The sequence below is a fragment of the Pseudorasbora parva genome, chromosome 3 (genome assembly GCF_024679245.1).
Source record: "Pseudorasbora parva isolate DD20220531a chromosome 3, ASM2467924v1, whole genome shotgun sequence".
NCBI classification, from domain to species: domain Eukaryota; kingdom Metazoa; phylum Chordata; class Actinopteri; order Cypriniformes; family Gobionidae; genus Pseudorasbora; species Pseudorasbora parva.
In genome coordinates, this window is record NC_090174.1 from 23,105,146 (window position 1) to 23,129,807 (window position 24,662).

General features: G+C 36.8%; 1 protein-coding gene across 1 annotated transcript in view; it reads right to left on the bottom strand.

Moving 5' to 3' along the window:
- The window catches only part of msh3 (mutS homolog 3 (E. coli)), a 114,254-nt gene that overhangs the window by 47,517 nt on the left and 42,075 nt on the right, over window positions 1–24,662 (bottom strand). The window contains exons 14-20 of the mRNA XM_067438181.1: window positions 16,868–17,055; window positions 16,563–16,731; window positions 11,246–11,310; window positions 10,749–10,865; window positions 10,441–10,548; window positions 9,553–9,661; window positions 1,666–1,823 (exon numbers count right to left, since the gene is read on the bottom strand). Coding sequence (XP_067294282.1) covers window positions 1,666–1,823; window positions 9,553–9,661; window positions 10,441–10,548; window positions 10,749–10,865; window positions 11,246–11,310; window positions 16,563–16,731; window positions 16,868–17,055 — 914 coding nt within the window. The remainder of the gene's footprint in view (window positions 1–1,665; window positions 1,824–9,552; window positions 9,662–10,440; window positions 10,549–10,748; window positions 10,866–11,245; window positions 11,311–16,562; window positions 16,732–16,867; window positions 17,056–24,662) is intronic.

The window sequence follows — 24,662 nt, forward strand, 5'->3', positions numbered from 1 at the left end:
ATTAGGCTTCAAAAATATAACAGTTTTTAATTTAAGTCAACTTAAAACAATGCTACCATAAATCATGTTTACTCCTGCCCTTCCTGTCTGAACAGTTAGGAAATATACAGAAATGTAATAAAGTTATCAAAGTTATATGCAGTCTGCACTGCATAAACTATAAATTAAATAGTTAATCCTTATTAAAGCTACAAAAGTTATTTAGTCAAGAGCAGCTAGTCATTTTCTCTGTTCCCTTTGTTCTTTAACTTTACTGACAGGAAGCTTTATTGGCTGCTGTCCCTTTAAGAGCAGACAGACACGCGGATCTCACTGTTTATATACTGTCTATGGATCGCGCCTCATTCTCTCACAACTCTTTTTGTTCATTTTAGACTTTATATAAATCATTTAAGATTGCTCTTATGAGGACAGTCGTTGAAGATATGCCTTGAAGCAAGTCTAAAATAAAACGTAAGCCAGCCACTTCTTCTGAGAGCGCAGTGTTCTGAGATGATGCCGGACGACCACTGAATATGACGTCAGCATCAAACATACGTTGAGACGGAGACGAAAGATCTTTGATTATGTGCCCAGATATGCTAAAGCAAATATTTAAACGAACTAACGTGTGTCAAAATCCAGTGTTCGGCATTTTGCGTACGTGAGTTTTTGTTTTATAAATGTCTAAAAAAAAAAAAAAAAAAATTGTTGTGCATTGTGTTAATTAATTGAGATTTCTTACAGCTCTTACAGGTTGTTGGCCTTGTCTGTTTCGTTGCTTCTATTACTCTCCCATTTTTTGTAAGTCGCTTTGGATAAAAGCGTCTGCTAAATGATTACATGTAAATGTAACGCGAACGCAGATAGAATTTCAATCAGAATAGGACACCTGATAGTCTGAAAAATAATACCTAATTTGGAAAAAAATAATACCTCTGAGGCGACATTTAACACTTTTAATGGCCTTAAATTTGACAATTTGGATGAATCACTTTTTAATACTTTTTAAAACCCCGCGGACACCCTGTAAAAACAATGCATTCGTTCATTTTTGTTGCCACAAAAGCAACAGTTTTAATTCTGCACCTCAAAAATCTAGCAGATGTGGCATAAAATCTGAATGGGTTCAACTCTAGCCTCTGTAATCTGCAGTTACCGGGGTTTTGTGAAAAGACCAGTGGGCATGGTTTCACTCCGTTCAATTCTGGACCATTCAAGCACAAACTCTGAAGTCTGCTCAGCCTCTGAGGTGTTGTCATGGTCACTAAAGTTCAGCTTCGTGCTGTCATACATTACTTCCTTTCTAAAGGCCAGAAAATAAAAGGAGCACTATCTCAGAGAGATGATTTGTTTTCATAGTTTTAAGCAGATGGATGGGCCCCTGTTCTTTTGGGGGGAACAAAAAAAAAATCTACATATCTCAGTAAATACCCATTATGACAGATAGGGGGGAGGCTGCAATAAATCGCCCATAAAAGTGATCTTTGTTCTTTAGGAAAGGAAGCGGAAAAGCTGCAATAAAGATGACAGAATAAAAGTTCTGGAAATTTCATGTCAACCAGAGGAAATTTTATGCATTATACGCATTATACTCACTGTAAGGTCTGTCACATCCTCAATAATCTCTTCCCAATTGTTGAGAGGCCACAGAAAAGAAAGTGGTGGTTGACAGGCGGAAGTTACCTGACAAATATGCCATCTACAATGCCCACTGACGCCTCTCTGGCAGGAACAAAAGATCCCAGCTGTGCCATGATGGTCACCAGGGCAACCTGTCGAATGTAAGAGCTCTTGCCGCCCATGTTGGGCCCAGTGATGATCATGGCTCGCTTGCTATCCCCCTGAAGACAGGAAAGGTAATCAGATGAATATTTGAGCAAGATTACAATAAAGATTCTCAAGGAAGTGACTGATTGGTGCTTGATTGCTTGAGTGTCAGAGCTAAAGAGGGCTGGAGCACAAAGGTCATCTCAATCATCTGGACTGAAAACTCTGAGGAGAGACCGCTCAGTCATTATGAATCCGTACGACCAGCAAAAATATTTATAATGGAATATAAAAAGGTCAGAGACAAGAGAACAGTGTGCATTACATTGATCAAAGGTGTCAGATCAAACGTGTCAGAAATTTATAATTTTACAAAAGATTCCAATTTCATATAAATACTGATCTTTTGAAGTTTCAATTCATCAATGAATATTGGAAAAAAATGTTTTATGGTTAAAGTAATATAATTAATATAATATAATATAATTGTATTAATATTTATTTATAATATTTTATTATATTATATATGATTATATATCACGGCTCTAGACTCATTTTTCCCACTGGTCACTCTGGTCGTACAATATGGTCATACCCTTTTTTTATATTAATCATAACGACCTTGCATGTTGATGAATCGTTCTCTTGATTAATATATGCTGGTTTTGAATTGATGTAAAGATCAACGTGACAAAAAGCTTGATATTTGAAAATGACTTGACATTGCTTCCAACCAGCATAAATTTATACAAAAACATTACTAAAATATTATTGCACATAACAAAAAGTATTATTGCCATGGATGTTATTATTTTATTAAAGCAATTTTCCATGACTACACATGCCCTTCATGTGACACACTGAAGCTATAACAGCATTGTATCACAGATGTATCACTTTTATTTAGTTTTTCCTTTTTTATTTTAAATATTCACGAACTTGCTGGCTGTGTCATCAACTACCTGATGTTCCGATTCTCAAATACATTTATTTGAAAAAAATTTGTTATTGAAAAATATTATGATCATGTTAGTTGATCTATAATGCACGATGTTAGTTTGCGCCGCAGTTCAGAGAATAGGATCTGCCAGACAACACGTCAATTCCTCTACTTCTCCTGAAATACATGAAAGTAAGTGAGGGAGAAGGACAGTGGGAGAAGAATAGAGTAAACTTTATATAGTTACTTATACAATATTTATCTGATATGAATAGATCACATCTTCATTGGATTGTTAGTACTTGTGCATTTAAATGTGTGAAATGTAAAATAAATCTTATGTGGTTAAAATCACTTAATAGTTGTAATCAAGCGTCGAGCGCATCCGTCGCTGGATCAGTGCCAGCTGAAGAACGAAAGCATTATGTACACACACAAAAGCGACAGTGTGAAATTTGAACTCACACATTATCCAATAATTATCGCATTTGTGAGCATTTTGGTCACAGTCTAGAGCTCTGTATATATATGAAATGTTACTTGAGCACTAAATCAGCATCATGTGGACACTGTGACATTCCTGAGACAGGATTAAAGGAACTGTATGTAAGAAATGTATTTCAATTAATCATAAAATGACCCTGATATGTCACTAGACATTAAGAAATCATGTTAATTTCAAATACTTATATCACTGACAACAGTGGTCCGGCCAGGATATTGACATTTAAAAGTTGTTGTTGCAGCCCTCAACTGATGTTGATGTTGACATGTTGTGTTTTGGCCTGAAGTTCCGCCCTCCACCTATCTATCAATCATGAAGTTAGTAGTGGGCATCCTGGTTGCCAGATCTGCTCTAGTTACCACAGCTGCAGCTACAAATGTTCCTGCTGGATCCTGCAGCTTATCTGGCAACCTTGAGTCAGGGAGGAGGAGGAGAGGGGATAGTGATTGCAGTACCAGTTTTGGCCACAATCTTACATACACTTCCTTTAAATAACATTGTTTATATGAAATTAGAAAAGAGTTATTTTACATTGTGATGATAGTTCACAATATTGCAGTTTTTTTTTTTTTTATCAAATGAACGCAGCCTTGTTGGTGAGCATTTCAAAAACATTAAACATTTCAAAAATCTTACCGACCTCAAGCTTTTGAATGGTTGTGTATACTATATCTGTGGTTTCTCTGATATACATGTGGTTTTTTCTGTTACTCTCTGAGAGGAACAGACATCATATATGCACTAAAAATCACCTTGACAGCAGTTTCATTGCAAAAATTTCCTCAAAAAAAAAGCCTGTAGTCAATTAAATGCCGGGCCTCTGATAGTGGGTGTGGTCAGCACAAACAAATAAAGGCCAGTCTCAAATAAAGGCTGGGGGAAAATCTGTGGATAATCTCCTAAATGCCTTTCATTAAATGTGCATTCAAGTTCATGGTATGTACAGTAGGGCTGTGCCGTGACGGCTGACCGATATCAGCAACCATCCTGATGCCACGCGCCCCGTACTTGCGAGTGCGACACACACTAATCCTTATAGTCTCTTCTATAGTTAACCTAAACATTTTGTAGGGATTGCTCTGTAAATTAAATTGAGAATATAACTGATGCATTTATGCCATTTTAAATAGGCTACTGTAATCTATGAGAGATGCGACGCCTGTGAAAATACCGTGTCAGGCAGGCTACACAAATATTGATCTTCACCTCTCGTCTTTTTTATACGTCTTCCTCTACATTTAACTAAAAATATTTTATTTTGTACAAGAAAACAGAATAGGCTTCAAAATAAACTATGCTGATGAAATATTGTAAAGTGGTCGTATGAACTAGGCTACACGAAACACAGTTTAAAAAAACAATATGCAAAATCAAAATTGAATATCTCAGAGAAAAGTGCGTGCAACCTATTGGAAGCACGGATGAGGAATTCGTTTGGTCAGAAAAATGAAGAAATAGTTATAAATAAATAATTATGCAAAGCGACAAAGTGCTTAAACTCTTCTTAAGTGGAAGGAAGCTTTTTTCTCTCACGTGCAACAATATATATAAAGTGCGGAGTAATTAAATGGGTTAGAAAAATTATGGAATTATAGTTTTTTTAAGTAGAAAATAATATTTATGTAAAGAAATATATTAAATTAAAAAGTGCTTAAAAGTACACAACTCTTCTTAATGGAAGGAAGCTTTTTTTGCTCATGTGCAACCTATTTAGAAAGCACTGAGTAATTAGTTGGGTTAGTAAAATAACGAAATTATAGTTTAAGTATAAAAAGCATTTATGTAAAGAGACGTAAGTACACAACTATTCTCAAGTGGAAGGAAGTTTTTTCCCTCATGCGCAATAGGCTATAGAAAGTGCAGATGCGTCATTAGTTGGGTTAGAAAAATAACGTGATTGTTTTTTTAAAGTAGACAATAATATTTATGTAAAGAGATATATTAAAATAAAAAGTGCTTAAAGCAGCACTAGGTAACCTTTCAACCTTCATAATATAATTTTCAAGACTCTTGTGATGATACATCGACTTACAATAGGTTGAATGACACGTCTGCCATAGCTTGATGGGGTCTGTATCGTTTTTAATCGTACTTTTAAACTTCAGGTTTCGGGTAGTAACCCGAGAAAAAAAAGAACTACAAAATTCGACTGCTTTACGGCATATACGTCACATCCACCAACACCCACACTTCCTTACATTCGGACATGCGAGCCCAACTTTGTTCATCGGATAATATAGTCATGTCCGAAGCAGCACAGACACATAAGAAGGAAAAGGTTTTGTTGGAGGAAAGCAATAAGAGGAAACAAAAAAGTGATGGGATTAAAGGCAGGACGAGGATCAACATTGGACCAGCGTTTGCTCGTCGCCGTGAGCTGAAGGAGGCGTGCCCGACCGATGCTGTCATGCTTGTTACGGTGAGCTACCACTCAAACATTGAACTGAAGTATCATATAGATTCTGTAAAACGGTAACCAATAGACTACTATAATGACGCTGGCTTGTAAACGTGAGCATCGTGATTATTTGGCGTTTGAAAAAAGCGATAACGCGAGAGCAAAAGTTGCCAAGTGCTGCTTTAAAAGTACTTTTGTGAAAACAACTCTTAAGAGGAAGGAAGCTTTTTTTTCTAAATAAAATAACCTAAAATAAAATAACCTCACGTGCAACCTATATAAAAATTAAGCGCGGAATAAACATTTTACATTTTTCAAACAGTCTCAATGGTGGTTACCGATTAGGCTACAGTAATTCGGACCAAGATTGCTTTGTCTGCTTTTCTTGCTGTTGTTGTAAATGGTGATATGTTTGCATGTTTCTTAAAAAAATCAATGATATATGTCCACTGGAACGCTATTGCCTTTATACGCTATTAATTTAAAACGGTTTATTTAAAGCAATTATTTTCCAAACAGATGGAATTAGAATTATAGGCCTGCACCTAATAAAAGCCTGCTTCAAATAAAAGCCAGTTCCCTTCTGCAGTTCAGGTAAATAAAGACCCCGGTCTTTATTTGAAGAATTACGGTAATTAGTTTGTAGTTGCCAATTGTTCATAGTTTGCAATTACAGACATTTTTATAAGTGCCCAACATTTCAGTGACAATTAACGTTTGTTGAAGGGTTTTAAGAAAAAATGTCTTGAATAAATGGACATATGACAAGCAATTTAAATAAAAGTATTGCGTCCTAGTAAGACGGCTCCATTATTAAAGTCTGACTCACACTTTGAATGGAAGCCCAATGATTGGGTGGGTGGGAAGAGAGAGCAAGAAGTGACAAAGGTATTAAGAACATATGCTAATCGGCATGGCAGAGTGGGTGGCCAATACAAAAGGTTTGGCTGCTGGTTCAATTGGATTTTCTTACAGGTGAAGTAAAAATGATTACCCTACAGTGAAAGACAACTGCACAGCCTTTGGCTTGAGCAAAGATTCCCTCACCATTATTTTAAAGTCAAAATTAAATGTCAGAATGATAATCATGTTTTATAAAGCCTCTAAGATCTAAAGACCCCCCAAAGGCATTATATGAAAAGGAGCTGTTAATGAGAATGTGGAAGAACAGATATTAATACAGCTCATGAGCATTGATCTAAGGTGAAGTTTGCAATCTCCGCACCACTAGCGGCATGAAACAGAATTGTAAATGATTATTTTGAGTTGGGCTGTTTCAATAAATCAGTTTATCCAGTTCACAAAACCAGTGTGAATGAACCAGACTGATGCAGTTCTCAAGTTCAGCAGTTAACAACTCACTGGACAGAAAGATCTATCAGTAAATAACTTAATTTTCAGCTATAATGATCAGTTATTAAAATACATTTTAAAAAATACAACATTAAAAGCAACAACACAAAATAGTCAAGTGAATTTAATCACCACATCATCACATTTTACACAGTACAGTATGAAAACATTTACATGTACTGAGATTTAAAGGGATAGTTCACCCAAAAAAGAAAATTCTGTCATCATTTACTAACTTTACTAAGTTTTTCCAAATCTCTATAATTTTGCTTGTATATATAAGCCTGGTAACAAACATTCTTCCAAATATTTTTCTTTGTGTACAACAGAACAAAGAAAAGCATACAGGTTTGGAACAACTTGAGGGTGAGTAAATAATTGTAGGTAATTTTTGGGTGAATATCCCTTTAAGGAATGTTCACACAATGAACGATAACTATAAAGATAATTATAACAAGAACTATATTAGAGTCCACACCAGCGGATGGTATCGTTCTGTTTATTCTAAGCGTGTACTTGTCTTCCGTTTTAAATCCTCAAGCTTTTTAAAGCCGAATCAATTCTGATTGGCCGTCAATCATTATTCATCAACCGGACAAAAAAAACTTCTGAAAGTGATTCCAATGATATCATTTCTCAGTGCTGTTATCGTTATAGTTGTGGTGTGGACTCTGCTATTCTATATATTTAGAAAGAATTTTAGACCAATATTTATTCGCCAACTATTTTAACGTTTTATGCACATGGTCTGAAACACATGGCGTGTCTGAATCAATTTTTGCTAGTTTAAAGGTCCCATGGCATGAATTTTTGTATTATTTTATAATGTTTCCTAAGGAGTACTTATATTGCTAGAATGATTTTTACATCATAAAATGTCATACTTTAGAAATAAAAGGGATTTTTCTTTCTTGATATTAGCCCTCTGGCTTGAATGCTCTGTATCAAGGGCCGTGTCTGCTGTGAGACTTCAGTGTAAACTCCCACTGTTGTGATTGGCTGACATCTTTGCATTTGAAATGAGTATTCGTTTACCGTATGTGGCAGAGGGGGCGTGATTTAGCAAGGTCTCAGTAGAAAGTTATATTCTACTGAGTTGTTTAGAGTTTATTTTGTTTGTATCTGAGAGTTCTGAATAAAGACGAGTCCCAGTCACGCCGACCCTGTCATTTTCCTCCTTTGAGCGTTGAGAACACAGGCAGTCTTTTGATTGTGTGAATGCAGTGATCTCGTCATTGCAATGGTATTTCTCTCACAAAATCATTTGACCACAACTAACAGCAAACACAACATCGATATGAATACAGTGAAAGCTTCTGTTGAGCTTAACAGCGTCATTCATTATAACTGCAGTTAGGACAAATGTGTAGATACACTCGCGAGGTGTGATTGACAGCTTCAGACATCATAAAGAGTGTTCTTTGATCGCTCTCTGTAATCATTTAAATAACAGATTTGTTTCATGCTACTAACAGAAACGATGTGACTATTCGTTTAGTCAATGGCTTGATTCACTGATGCATAAACAGCATTAAACAATTTAGAAAGAAAGTCTGTGTGAACTTGAATGAATAGCTACACATCAGAAATCACTGATCAAAGATCAGGCAAATGAAAAGGAACAGGCTCAAATGAAGGAACTGAAAAAAGACTTCTGTTTTCATCTGTACATTCAAACACCGAGCAACTGCCATGCTCTCTCGAAGACAAACAAATAAAGCGCTGGCATGGGCGTCCCAAATTTTCTGAGCGGAGGAAAGGGAGGTAACCCTTCCTGGTATGACGTCATAACAGGAAAATTCATGATTGTCTAGTCTGAGCTCTCATTTTCTTAAAGGCAGAGAAAGACAGCAGACTTGTTTTACACGGATCGAAATTTCTAGCCACTTGGGGACAATATTCAGGCTAGGGGAACTCATATTAATGTTGAAAAACCTCATAAAATGGAAATTGCACGTCATGGGACCTTTAACGACGGAAAAAAAATGGTTGGCGCGCCAGGCGCAATGTCCAGAAGGATTGTGCCTAGTCTCTTAATGACCCATGGGTGTGTTTTGGGCGTAACATGCAATAAACCAATCAGAGTGTCATCTCACATTCCCTTTAAAAGTCAGTTGTGCTTTTTTACATAGTGGAATTTGCGAGCGGAAAGACTGAATGCTTATCCAGAAAGGAATCCTTTTATTTATAATATTTAAAAATGTTTCCATGCTGCTGCGCATCCCTGTGTGTGTAATAAGCAGAGCGTATGCGCGTTGTGCGTTAAACAACATTTAAAAAATTACTTTAGACCAGTTTTTGGGGGGTCGTTGGCGCAGTCATTTTCAGTTGCCTCATAACAACAACGCACCAACAATGCGCCTGAACACACCTCGTGTTCAGACCAGCTGGGTGAACAGATGGGTGCGAATGCATTTGCTATTTAGGCAATGTGGTGCTGAAAATGATAACTCTGTCGGGCTGAAACTAGCAAAAAACAGGTGTATTATAGGCCCTACATCTTTAAGGCTATTCTTGGTGTTAACTTTATTACTTAATTATTTATAACTTTATTAGTGATTTTAATGATTATGTGAGCATAAAAAAACACTTGTTGGATGTTTTCACCTGCAAGTGAGTGTCATTGGGGACGTATTGATCTCCCATCAGCGAGGTGATGACCGGATGCTTGCCTGCCGTGATCAAAATCTGACTTTTATCTTCAAGAACCTCAGGCCTATGTTCAGGACATGTAAAAAAAGAGGATGCATTATTAAAAAAAATAAAAAATAAAAAAATGAAACCCTTAGATAAGCTGACACAAATATTCAAAAATGATTTCGCCAACATAAAGTTTTGTGAACACCGTTTTGGCACGACACCTTACATATAAGAGTTGGAATTTATGGTATCAGCTCAACACACTTTTGAAAAGTCCAGAGGGAGAGGATAAGCTCTGGTGCTCTGCAGAACAGGCGGGAGGGGGAGGCGGTAAGGAGCAGAGGGGGAGTAGTTGGCGGAAACCTCTGCTTTCAAAGTCAAATCCACTCCCCCACACAGACTGTCAGAGGGATATGGAGTGGGCTCTATACTGCATGGGGGTGGGATTCGTCCTACAGTTGGACTCAAATCGGGCCAGGGAGAGACGGAGATGTGGGAGCTCCTGGGTCCCCTTACTCTCGTTCATCTATGAAAGCTTATGTAAGATGCTTTATGCGCATCTCACGAAACACAAAAGAGAAATAGAGCTTCTTTGTAGATGCTTAGAAATGACTGAATTTATTGCGCTATGGTATGCCAAAAAAGATTTTTAAAAATCTAGGAAAAGTCCCTACAATTGCTCCCAGAACTACATGTAGCTGACTTTTGAATGTTCAAAAAGAATAGAAGAATTGGCGAACTGGGCAATTTATGAGGGAATATGCGTGTTTGTGCATATGATTAGGTTTGAAATATGAGAGAGGACAGGAAGTCAGAAGAGAATACGGGAATAAAAAGCCAACTTCATTACCACACCTGCAGTAATTATTTTCTTTAGCAACCTGGGCCAATGAGAAGAGGCAGTCCATGGTTGCTAGGTGACACACTGCTTTCCTCAGGATGTAGTAATGATCCCCAAATAGCCTAAATGGCACAAAAAAAGAGAAGGATATTGAAAAAGAAGGAATGAGCACGGTTGGGTCAAAAAGTGAAAGAAGACAAAACACGTTTTATATGATTAAATTAATCCTACAGCTTCCTGGTCTGAAAGTCTACACTGAAACAAAGCACTGAAAGCATCTCAGCTATAAAAAGCACTTTTGTCATATATCAAAGTTACATACTGAAGGAAACTGATCCACTCGTGACTGCAGTCAATAACCAGCTGCTCACGTAATTGCTGCAGGCGCCGATGTTTCTCCACAATGAATGGAGTGTGATAGCGGCCAACAACCTTAGTGCTGTGGATAAAAAAGCATGTTTAAATGCTCAAATTGGTTCGCATCCAGTGCTGAAGTAAGCTATTCACTGTGAATGTGCAAGACTTTTTAATTCATTAGCCATTATAGATAAAATACAAGAAATAACAGTTGTTCTAAGTGCAGTAAACAGTACATCTGCATCACTCTACAATCCAGTTATGTTCAAATTAAAATAATATGATAAATGCCAGTTTGCAATATCACGGCATTTTTGGACTGTTTTTGTACAACTTAAATAACTGTAAACAGCTACTTTGGAATACAAATATATGGAAGGGGAAACTTGGTAAATATAAAAATGTAGTACATGAGTAAGATGATGGACTTTCAGAGACAAATCGATAAAATTTGTGTCTTACCTGTTGATTTTGACCCAGTCGGACGGGACTATGGATGACATACTGTTCTTTACTTCAATGAGAAACTGCGTAAGAAAGAGACAAATCATAGTCAAATTATTGTAGACGGTATATTAAACAAAAATGGCAAAGACCCCCCCCAAAAAGTAAGTGCACAATCAGTTAAACATTTTTATTTTAATGTTTTATTTTAATGTTTTATGCAACATCGACACTGTAATCGTCACATTACAGAGTAATCTTTACATTAGCGAAACCTAATAATACATTTCACCACGAACGGGGTGCTATCATCTCAAAAATCAAATGGACAATTTCAACATAATTTATGCACCTGTATTACTACTTCAAAAATCAATGATATTCTGAGAAATGTTTTTGTCCATACTATGGAAGTCAATGGTAAGCAAAACTGTTACCAAAATTTTTCAAAATATCTTGTTTTGTATCCAGCGTTAAAAGAGAAAATAATACAAGTTTGGAACATTAGCGCGAGTAAATGACCACAGAACTTTCATTTTTGGGTGGACTATATCATTGACACATGCATGTAGTGCTGATGCAGGAGCTGGCCAATAATGAGCCAGAGTTTTCATTTTTGGGTGAGCTAACCTTTTAATGATGGCTACAGTCAAACCAGTTCGGTAGTTATCTACTGAAGGCACAAGTAAAAAAAGGTAAAAATGTGAACAAGTATGTTCATTGACCATCTGATGCACATTTGGATAAAAAATTCTGCAGAATTGTGATCTAACCTGACTAGCTTGACTAATGCACTGGGAAAATATATAGACATTTCTTCCGTGTTCTGTACCATGCTGCTATTTCGCACACCAGTCTATCATTATGGCATCAACTCCCAAACCCACCCCTACATGGCACATAAAATAAAAGCTGTTGTTGGTCGCCTGCGTCAGTCATAGAATCTCTTGTGGTACTAGGCCAGAATAAGAAGCCAAATGAACTAGATTTTATGCTGATAATCAAAAGCATAGCAATGCAAGACTGCAAGCCATAGATGGTGGGAGAAAGTGGTATGGCCGGGGTCTATACTCTGAGGTGGAAAAACTGTTGTGTATTCATGAGGGAATGGCAACAGAGAGCAGATGGAGAAACAGATGTGGAGCTGCATACAAACTGAAACATTTCAGACACTGTCCTTGTAGTTGTCATCTTCTAGCAAGGCAGCAATCAACAGTATATCGGCAAGTAGAATAAAATGAGTAAAATTGCTTTTGTAAGGTTGTATAATGTAGAAAAGGTAGTAATTGTAGACAACTGATAATGAGACCATTGTGTCTTCAAACATATCACATACAGTATTTGAAAACAATAACAGGTGAATCTAAATCTCTGGGTTTAGATCACTGATCTATATAGAGAACTGGATTACTCATGAACAAAGTGAAGCCGCCGCACCGCCATATTGGTATTCCTAGTAAGCTCACACATTCTATTGAATCAATAGGAAATTATTTGATTTTACTGAGAAAGCATTGCCTAAGGAGACACCGGTTTTATATTTTGAAGTCTCTTTACATTATTTCAGCACAAACGTCCTGAGCAGGGAAATGGTGATTCGATTAAAGTCGGGGAATTTCCCCTGCTTATTGAAAAGGCATGTTCACATTCATTATTACACAGTCAGCTCAGCGTGGACGAGACACTTAGGGTATATGTATTACAAATGTCAAAGTGCACATTTTGAAATCGGAATAAAGATGTATGCCTTGAACCTGAAATCGCCTTCTAGGCTACCGTTGTGTTTATTTTTTGTTGTGCTGTAGTATTGCTTTTATTTATACAGAACTGCAAATGTTATAACAATTATTTCTTTATGCATTTAGAAGTAGTTAATGATTGAAACTGATTAAATTAATAATTAATTCAACAACATGGCATGTTTACTCATAACACTTTACTCAAATGGAAACTGTAAGCGCCATAGATTTGCGCTGTCTTTAAGAGTCTGTAATAGATGTTGCTCAATCAGGAAATAAAAAGCATGCATCTTATTATGCAGACAAATAACACTGACTGCTTCATTTCCGAGATGATGCATGGCAAACTTTGATTTGTAATACAATAGAGTGCAACATAGTAAGAGGCTTGCGTAAAATATTTATGGTATAAGCTATATGACTCAATTTCTGCAGCTAAACACAGATATGTGCTAATGTTTAAAGTTTTTTTCCATTATTATGTAAATAAAGACATATATTTTAAGTTTGTTCAGTTATGTTACACGTGTCGGCAGTGTGCAGTAAACACACCCACATTAACGATTTCAATATATGACTCATCCTCTCTGAAAAGACCATAAACATTACAGATAACATCTGATACATATATCGTAAAACTAATCCTGTGAGACTGATCCGCTGCGAATAGTGTGATTTTAGCAGGACTATGAATCTGTGGGTAGGCAGCGAATCGATTCAATTCACAATAAATAGGTTTTCGATTCGACTCAAGAACAATTTTTGCCAATTCAGAACGATTCGATTCGAGACTAGTCACATTAAAATTCGATATGATTCAATTATTTTGTTTATGCAATTTCTTATATGCAATCATAGGATTATTAAAATGCATCCCCTAAAGTGTCTTGGGCATGGTGTGAGTTTACACAGTGGCCTTCAGAGGTCGGAGAATGGGCAACAAACCAAGTAACACTTTACAATAAGGTTCATTAGTTAACATGAACTAATAATGAACTGCACGTATAAAGCATTTATTTATCTTTGTTAATATTAATTTTACCATTTACTAATGCATTATTAAAATCTTGGTAACATTAGGTAATGCACATATGAACTAAAATGAACAAACCATGAACAGCTGGATTTTTATTAACTAATGTTAACAACGATGAACTAATGCTGAAAAGTGATGTTGTTCATGGTTAGTTCATGTTAACTAATAGCCTGACAAGCCAGACCCACATCAAGATGTTTGGTCTGGAAACTCACCATTGACAGGGCTCAATCCGAGGGGCGGATAAACGGTTGTCTTTCAAACTCCCTCTGCAGGCAAATGGATAGCACTACAAACAACCAGAGCAACGTGAAGCGGAGCTCGTTGATAGATTAAACATTCGCTGTATCCGGTCGGGAAAACTCCGAACACATCATGCCTTTTTAAGAATGACTTCAGTGCCGTTCTTTGTTCTTTTCTTAGAGAAAAGCTTAACGTCTCCAAGTCTTTCAGATTCACGGTTAAAGCCGTTTGCCAGCTTCTGTGTTTACTAGTAGTACGCAATGACTCAGCCGTCATTATGTTAAGCCCCGCCCACTGACACTAAACAATGTGATTGGCCCGACCAGAGTTTGGATTTTCAATCAGAAGTGCATTGAGAGTTGCTACTCGCAGCAGATTAGATTTGCTGCCGCTAGTGTGTGTCTAGATTTTTAGGCTAGTTAACTAATGCACTAACTAATGAAACATTATAAAGTGTTACCAAAAACGGTTACACTTTACAAGACAATATAAGAACTAACCATGAGCGGTACATTTTTACTGTATTTGTTCACCTTTGTTAATGTCAGTTATTAAAAATACAGCTGCTCACATTAGTTCACAGTTCATTAACTAATGTTAACAAGATTTTAATAATGTATTAGTAAATGTTGAAATTAACATTAACAAAGATAAATAAATGCTTCATAAATGCAGTTCATTATTAGTTTATTAACTAATGTAGTTGACTAATGAACCTTACTGTAAAGTGTTACCGAAAAAAAAAAAACAGTTTGTCCATTGTTAATGTTAGTTCATATTATTCCTTTATTGTTTTATTATTATTATACACTTTACTTTAACAGATTATATAAAATGGCATTTGTAAAAAAAATTACATAGGCCAAATAAAAAAAAACTTAAAAAATATTGTTAGTTAATGCTGATTATTGTATATGATAGTGTTAATGGCTACACAACCTTATTCAAGTGTTCCAGGCATTAAACAAGCAATGCTTTGATTGAGAGGAAATATTATCAAATATCAAGCATGAAATATCAAGCTAATCCTAAACTAACTTTTCTTCACGGAATAGAAAGAAAAGCCTCATTTGTTCTCTTTATATGGAACATTTTCTTTATAATGATTCTGAAGTAAACGTGCCGGTGTCTACTATTGCTATAGTATCGACTGCACCTTTAACGCGCCTCTGATTAATATATAAACCGCACCAGCTCTTATTTCAGTGTTGGTAATGTTGTAGTTACTTTAGCAGTTTCCTTCGTATATTCAGTTAAATGACATAAGTCAAATTTCATGCATCATTCATCAGAACTGTGCGCATGCATTTTAGACGCTTACAAATGTGTTTGCTCCGTCCACGCAATAAATGTGCATCCTTGAATAAGCGGGGTTTCATTTTATATACTTAGGTATGACCCATTTCCCTAAACCTAAAGTATTTTATTTTATATATATGAGCTATGGAAGGAGCGCAAGCGCAGTCCAGTGAAGGTGGTAAAGAGCACATGCATGTCTGTGAAGGAGAGTTGTGAGGGCGCGGATGACGCAGCACAAAGTCTCTATTAATTTACGCATGTAGTAGAAACAAACAAATGTTTATTTTAAAGCACTAAATCGTTATTGAAACACGATTCATCCGATTTGCCGCATTTTAAATCGAGTATCGACCTAAATTAATGATACAAGCTACAAAATACATGTTTCAAGATCAATGCATATGCATCGTCAGGATTTGTAAATCGATGCATCGAGAAAACGAGTGAATCGTTACAGCCCTAGATTTTAGGTCAATGTTTTGGCTGTACGTCAATGATGGCCTCTGTCGGTTGGGAATAGTGAGATGGCTGCTCAAACACTTCCGGTGGCTTCACTGCCTGATGACAGTTTAGAACGTCATGAGCAATCTAGTCATTATTTAGATCAGTGGTTTAGATCGTGTGGTACCAAAAAAAGACTTCCCATAAATTTAAGAAAATATTGGTAGCACTTTACCTTACAGTCCTGTTCCCCATGTACATACAATGCACTTATTATAGTAATTGCAATAACTGGGTAATAAGTAGGTACTAACCTTGAACCTGCCCCTAAACCTAACCTTAACCCATGAAGTTACCTTATATCACCCAGTACTTTCTTAGGTAAGTACACTGTAAATACATGCAAGTGCACTGTAAAATGAGGTGCGACCAATTTTTTTTTCTTATAACAACTTAAGGACCAGATTTACTAACAACTTGTGTTCATATTGTTACTTTTTTGGTGTTAAAATAGCTGAAACTCATTTGAAAGACAGGTTTGACTCATTTGAAAGATGGAGATCCTTGACGCCGTTACCTGCAGGCCAGACACTGTTGTGTAATCCAAAGATGGGTTTTTTAACACCAGCCGAACCTCTCGCCGGTGCTCCATTATGTCTGACAGGACACTCTGGATCTCCTCTTTTCTTTTCTGGATTACTGGGAAGTCGGTCAGATCCACAAACATTTCGGTCTTATTACCCATCCTAAAAGGATACATAGTTATCTAATCAGAAAAGCTACATGCAACAAATACTTTGCTTTATTTAATACATGTATTTGGATATAAGAAAAATAAAAGAGTTTAGGTGAATATTGAGGTTGTCAAAAGATTTAACGCACTTTGCAGCTTTCTCATCGAGTACTTTCAAGAAGTTGTGGGCGGGGCTTAGAAGCTGAGGTGTGTCCAGTAGGAGGTTCTTTAGAAGGGCAGAGCTCAGCTGTGATTGGATGGCAGGCATTAAGGCTTGAAGCTCAGTGCTCAGACGAGAGAACGTGCTGGTGATGAGGTAAAATTCCTGAGTAGAGCACTGACAAGACACAGAAATGTCAAAAACACAGGAAACATGCATGTTGGAAATTTAAAATATATTGAAGTACACATTCTTCTCATGAAGGGGTCATATCAGAATTGTATATGCTATTTCACTCCAGGACCAATTAAAAGCCTCTTTGCAAACTCTTCATAACATTTTAGAAAACAATTGTTGAAAACGTGGTAGGGTTGAACAGTCAAAGTTTCGATGCATCGATATGCGGAGCCAGATTCGACCACCAATCTCACAGTCGAATCTTCGCGGGTGTTATAAAACGAGGATCATACAATTTTGGCAATATGGGGGTGCTCGATATTTTAAAGACATGCTATGGCGCAGCATGACGCAACACGTTTTCAATGAGTGTACACACACCAGCGGCAGCAATCGACGCCTGTCTGCAGCCACTCAGGAAGTTGTTTAGAATCCTGCCGCGCAACAGAGCCCCATTTCAAGGTTTTATATTAAATTTATATTATATTTCCCTCAAATCGTCAATGTACATACTGATTTCACCCTGTGCTACAAGATACACTCATCGTGTAGCTCTTCTGTCAGAAGTCGTTTCAAAATTGAGCTTGCGCGTATATAATGTGTGTGTCCGATGTGAGATACCTGAGGTGCAGCGCTGAGCTACGCGTCCGGTGTGAGACCACCTTTAGGCATAATTGGCTTAAGAACGTGCATGTAAACGCACTCAAAATGTTATCTATTTTAAAAATCTTTTATATATTTGTGTGATGTTCTGTTATTTCGATTACGGCTTTAAAATGTTATGAGAAAAAAGTTTCACGAATGTTTATCCACCACATGACCTTTTTAAACCTAAATAAGAAAGCCATTGTCAGTTCGTCTGTCAGTTGGCAGGCAGTTTTGGTCGCTTTATTAAAAGTTGTTGCTGTGTGCAGTATGTAAAGAAAAATAAAAATAGTTTTACCCTCCTGCTGAGTAGTCATGCCACTCCCAACCCATTCACACACAGATAATTCGACTATCAGTCGACCATAGAGAGATTCGACAATTCTGATTCGAATGTGTAAATCCTTACTCCGAATGTATACCCCTAAAACTTGGTCTTGTGCACGCGTTTACCTAATTAAAGTTAATATGAAAGTTGAAATGCTTATTTCAAATGATTACATTTCAGATTTATGGAGTACTTTTTAAGATATTAACTTTTGAAAGACTGTGAATAATGAGCAAATTCCCTTCATTGTGCTTTGTTTCATTAATAATGAACCAAAAAAACGAAAACTATTGATTACCAGAAAAAATAATGATGCTTAGTCATAACTTACTACTGGACATCATTAATCATTATATGTCAAATGCAATGGCTCATGTGTATGCAATATGCAATTTCCATATTTTTATGACAGTAAGCACCAAGGAGCCAATTAAATCTCTGCTTGATCTTGTGTATGTTTATAAACATCAAGTCCATTTCCCAAAGGCTGAGCGTTAGTCATTCCTACTAAACATTATACACTATAATAAGGCAATGCATAACCACTCTCTGCGCTCATTAAAAAAGTGTAAAAGTCCCCCGTAGATCTATGCAAATACTCTCTGACCCTATTAGAGTACATACATTTCCCTTATGATGGATGTGCTACTTTGACAGTCTATCAGTGGTAAACAAGTAGCATGAAAACAACAGGAAACTACAACAATGCATTAATACTTAGAAATACTGTTTTATCAGGTTCAATATTAAATGGAAAGTTCACCCAAAAATTGTAATTAGCCCATGATTTACTCACCCTCAAGACATGGTGTGTATGACATTCTTCTTTCAGACGAATACAATCGTCAATACATTTAAAAATGTCCTGGCTCTTACAAGCTTTATAATGACGGACGGACGGACTTTTTTGGGCTTTAAAATCTCGACCCCCATTCTCTGCCATTATAAAGCTGGGAAGAGTCAGGACATTTTTCAATACATTTCCACTTGTGTTTGTCTGAAAGAAGAAAGGCATCTACACCTAGAATGGCTTGAAGGCATGTAAATCATGGGATCATTTACATATTGGGTTAACTAACCCATTAAGACTCATTTTCAATATTCAATGATTATATTCTATCAACAATAAAGTTTAACAACATTTAGACCTTTAACACTCTACATTGTTAAAAAAATATATACAGTCTTGTTCAAAATAATAGCAGTACAATGTGACTAACCAGAATAATCAAGGTTTTTAGTATATTTTTTATTGCTACGTGGCAAACAAGTTACCAGTAGGTTCAGTAGATTGTCAGAAAACAAACAAGACCCAGCATTCATGATATGCACGCTCTTAAGGCTGTGCAATTGGGCAATTAGTTGAAAGGGGTGTGTTCAAAAAAATAGCAGTGTCTACCTTTGACTGTACAAACTCAAAACTATTTTGTACAAACATTTTTTTTTCTGGGATTTAGCAATCCTGTGAATCACTAAACTAATATTTAGTTGTATGACCACAGTTTTTTAAAACTGCTTGACATCTGTGTGGCATGGAGTCAACCAACTTGTGGCACCTCTCAGCTGTTATTCCACTCCATGATTCTTTAACAACATTCCACAATTCATTCACATTTCTTGGTTTTGCTTCAGAAACAGCATTTTTGATATCACCCCACAAGTTCTCAATTGGATTAAGGTCTGGAGATTGGGCTGGCCACTCCATAACATTAATTTTGTTGGTTTGGAACCAAGACTTTGCCCGTTTACTAGTGTGTTTTGGGTCATTGTCTTGTTGAAACAACCGTTTCAAGGGCATGTCCTCTTCAGCATAGGGCAACATGACCTCTTCAAGTATTTTAACATATGCAAACTGATCCATGATCCCTGGTATGCGATAAATAGGCCCAACACCATAGTAGGAGAAACATGCCCATATCATGATGCTTGCACCTCCATGCTTCACTGTCTTCACTGTGTACTGTGGCTTGAATTCAGAGTTTGGGGGTCGTCTCACAAACTGCCTGTGGCCCTTGGACCCAAAAAGAACAATTTTACTCTCATCAGTCCACAAAATGTTCCTCCATTTCTCTTTAGGCCAGTTGATGTGTTCTTTGGCAAATTGTAACCTCTTCTGCACATGCCTTTTTTTTAACAGAGGGACTTTGCGGGGGATTCTTGAAAATAGATTAGCTTCACACAGACGTCTTCTAACTGTCACAGTACTTACAGGTAACTCCAGACTGTCTTTGATTACCCTGGAGGTGATCATTGGCTGAGCCTTTGCCATTCTGGTTATTCTTCTATCCATTTTGATGGTTGTCTTCCGTTTTCTTCCACGTCTCTCTGGTTTTGCTCTCCATTTTAAGGCATTGGAGATCATTTTAGCTGAACAGCCTATCATTTTTTGCACCTCTTTATAGGTTTTCCCCTCTCTAATCAACTTTTTAATCAAAGTACGCTGTTCTTCTGAACAATGTCTTGAACGACCCATTTTCCTCAGCTTTCAAATGCATGTTCAACAAGTGTTGGCTTCATCCTTAAATAGGGGCCACCTGATTCACACCTGTTTCTTCACAAAATTGATGACCTCAGTGATTGAATGCCACACTGCTATTTTTTTGAACACACCCCTTTCAACTAATTCAACTAATTGCCCAATTGCACAGCCTTAAGAGCGTGCATATCATGAATGCTGGGTCTCATTTGTTTTCTGAGAATCTACTGAACCTACTGGTAACTTGTTTGCCACGTAGCAATAAATATACTTAAAAAAAATATAATTATATAAATAAAATATACTTAAAAACCTTGATTATTCTGGTTAGTCACATTGTACTGCTATTATTTTGAACAAGACTGTATATACAGTTCCTGACAAAAGTCTTGTCGCTTGTGTACAAATTGACCTAAAGTGCCGCTGAAATATATTTCTAATCAAGATTTTTTTTACAAGAAATGGCTCATTTTAATCCCACCAGCTTTTGTGATAATGTTTCAGTTAAAAAACTAAACTTTCAAAAAGTATTCTAATATTCACAGCTTGGTAAAGCCCACTGAGTCAATTTTTGCAAAGACATAAGTGTTGTCGCCTTGTCATATGAGCTTCACCTGTGACTAATATTGGATCAATTAGGTCTCAAGTGTGTATAAAAAGAACCCCAGTACGCTAGACCTTCACATCAACTGCAACTAGACCTCTGCAAACATGCCTAAGATTCACCCTGAGACTAAAGTTTTGATTATCAAGAGGCTGAAAGACCAGGGCCCGTATTTATCAAACATCTTAGAATTACTCACAAGAACACTGCTAAGAATTGACTTAAGAGTAAAAAAATTCTTGGCTCAAAGCTGCGCTTAAAAGTTAGTTATCAAGCGTCCCAATCATACTTTAAGTAAAGTGTAGGACTAAATCTTAAGTGCTAGTCTTAGAGTGGATTTACGACACTTTGCTGTGCCACAAATGGAATTTTGGATGATGTCATAGGCATGAACCAATCACTGAATAGATGTCCTTATTTAAGAATATAAAGATAAATTCACACTGAATGGTGAAATTCCTAAGAGGAGTTTACATTCAATACACATTTGACAATAAAGAGTTTTCAAGAGAATACATTATAATATACACATTTTAAATGAAAGATAAACATGTTTTCATCCATGTAATTAATTTTTTTTAACTGGTGTGCTGTTAAATTGCCTATATATAGCCTAGATTCTTTTTTATATATAATCAGCCACCATGGATTCCAAAAGAAAACCGACATGGCAGGAGAGAGAAACGATCGCTACTGCTTGCTGAATTACTCGAACAGTGTTTTTTATTTTATGTTATTTTTTTATAAAACCCAACATTAACCAGTGCTGAAAAAGATGATGTCTGCTCTGTCTAAACGATACTGTTTGATGAACTATTTGTCATCAAACATTTCAAACACATTCTCCCTCTATTGAAAGATTTGCGCACGTCTCTGTCTCCATAGCACCATCACAAGCCCCTACTGGCAACTCCTAACCAATTGAGAGACCTCTCGAGCTGTCTTAAATAACTGGGAGAGTAAGAGTGATTCTTAGCTTTAAGAAATTTGATAACTTGCTTTTATACTTAAGTTTGAATGTAGGAGTAAATGTCATGAATTCTCAGCACTTTTTTTCTAAGACTAAAATAGCACTTTGAGAAGCTTGATAAATACGGGCCCAGATCCCCTGCTGATGTGGCAGACACCTTCAATGTGTCTCAGCTTCAAGTACAGAGGATAAAAAAAAGATTTGAAGAGACTGGAGATGTTTTTGACAAGCCCAGGTCAGGCAGACCCCGCAAGACAACTGCTCGAGAGGACCGTTTGTTGGCTCGAAAATCCAAGGCCAGCCCATTTTCCACTGCAGCAGAGCTCCACGAGACCTGAAGTCCCTGTGTCAACCAGAACTGTTTGTCGGATTCTGTCTCGAAATGACCTACATGGTCGAATCAGTGCCCAGAAGCCAGCACTAAACAAAAGACAATTGAAAAACCGTGTGGCATTTGCCAAGGCCCACAGCCTGCCAAAAGGATGGACGCAGGAAAAGTGGCAGAAGGTGGATTTTTCAGATGAATCTTCTGTTGAATTACACCACAGTCGCCGCAAATATTGCAGGAGACCTACTGGTGCCCGAATGGATCTGAGAGTTACCCAGAAAACAGTGAAGTTTGGTGGCGGAAAAATCATGGTCTGGGGTGTGCGAGAGATCTGCAGGGTGGAAGGCAACATCAATAGTCTAAAATACCAAGAAATCTTAGCTACCTCTTATTCCCAACCATAAAAGAGGCCAAATTCTGCAGCAGGACGGTGCTCCATCGCATACTTCCATCTCCACATCAAAGTTCCTCAAGGCGAAGAAGATCAAGATGCTCCAGGATTGGCCAGCCCAGTCACCAGACATGAACATCATTGAGCATATGTGGGGTAGGATGAAAGAGGATGCATGGAAGACGAAACCAAAGAATATTGATGAACTCTGGGAGGCATGCAAGACTGCTTTCTTAGCTATTCCTGATGACTTCATCAATAAATTGTATGAATCCTTGCCAAACCGCATGGATGCAGTCCTTCAAGCTCATGGAAGTCATACAAGATATTAAATTTGGATCTCACAGCACCACAACTTAATTTGCTGACATATTTTTGTATTTGCAGTAAATTTGTTACATTTCTGTATAGGCGACAAAACTTTTGTCTTAGCAAAATTTGACCTTTCCGTCTTGATTAAATGATAAATATTTTTTCTGTGAAAATTATTTATTTCAGTGCATTAAACATCATTTGGGAGGGTTTTAGCTTTTCATATGAGCTATTTCTAACACCAATGAATTAATTAAAAGTTAATTAAAGGTTAATATCAGGTATTTCTAGAAAATAGATAAGCGACAAGACTTTTGTCAGGGACTGTATTTAGTTTTTTATGAATGTGTGTTTATAAAAATGAAGTTCAATAAGATGGCAGAAACCGGCAGGTGAGGAAGGGTTATTGTGGACATTCTGTCTCGTCACAGATGCTGCAAAACAATAATCATTCCCATTCCTGCTCCTGCTCCTACTCTTGTCATTATGCTAATAGAGCCATTCAACAGAAACACACCATTAAGCACCATCCCTTCAACCTCCTGCCTGATTCCAGAAACAAATGGAATGATTTTCATTTTGAAGGGGGAGGGAGCAAGGAAAATATAGAACTTTCCCTTAGCTAAAATCAATTCTGGCCTTGGGAGGTTTACATTTTCAGACAGAACAGTAGGGCTGGGCAATATGACCTTAAAAAAGAAAATCCCAGATTTTTTTCACATATATATAATCCAATTTATGATTTAAATAGATGTTTCCCCTCCTAATTAAAATAAATCTGCAGATGACAAAGAAATAGTTAAAAACAAGATTTAACTATGTTGTGTTTGTAAAATATTTGCTTTGTTTCAGCATGTGAAAAAACTAGTCAAAGGTTTTTGAATTGATATGCAGATAAAATGTACTTTTAACAACAGTAACATAACAGTAATGTGCAAACATTTTTGGGGAAAATTTAAATATTCTTATTACATATAGGTTACCATGGTTCACATTGAACTGACCAAAAGCTTCAGTGAATATTAAAGGAGCGCTCTTTACTTGGTTTCTGGGTAATTTAGTCACAATTTGAAGAAAAATTGTGACTTCTGACAAAGTTTTGTTTTTCAAAAATTTTGTAACTTCCTGCTTTTGTCCATATACTGTATTAGGGACTGGAAATGGCTAATAAGTCAATAAGTTCTCCTATGCCACCACCTACTGGTTATAGTGGTCATTTCATGTCTTTTTAAAATAAAAGTGCTTGTTTGCCACAAAGTGGTCTATACATTTAACATATATACATATATGAGCTTGCGCTGCACTGTCTATTATTGCTCCGAGCTGAGAAACGGTCAGTGCAGCTCAAACGAATAGCGCGGTTCCGTTCAGACTTCAAATACACTTAGCAGCGGGTATTGTTTGTTCTGCGACTGATGCCGAAAAACCGAACCAATTACGAATGACACTGTTTGTTGTAAGATGACACTGTTTTTGCTGTTAATGTATCTCTATGGCAAGTGCGCAGGGGGAGAATATTAGAGAAAAATCGCCCAGCCCTACATGATAGACAC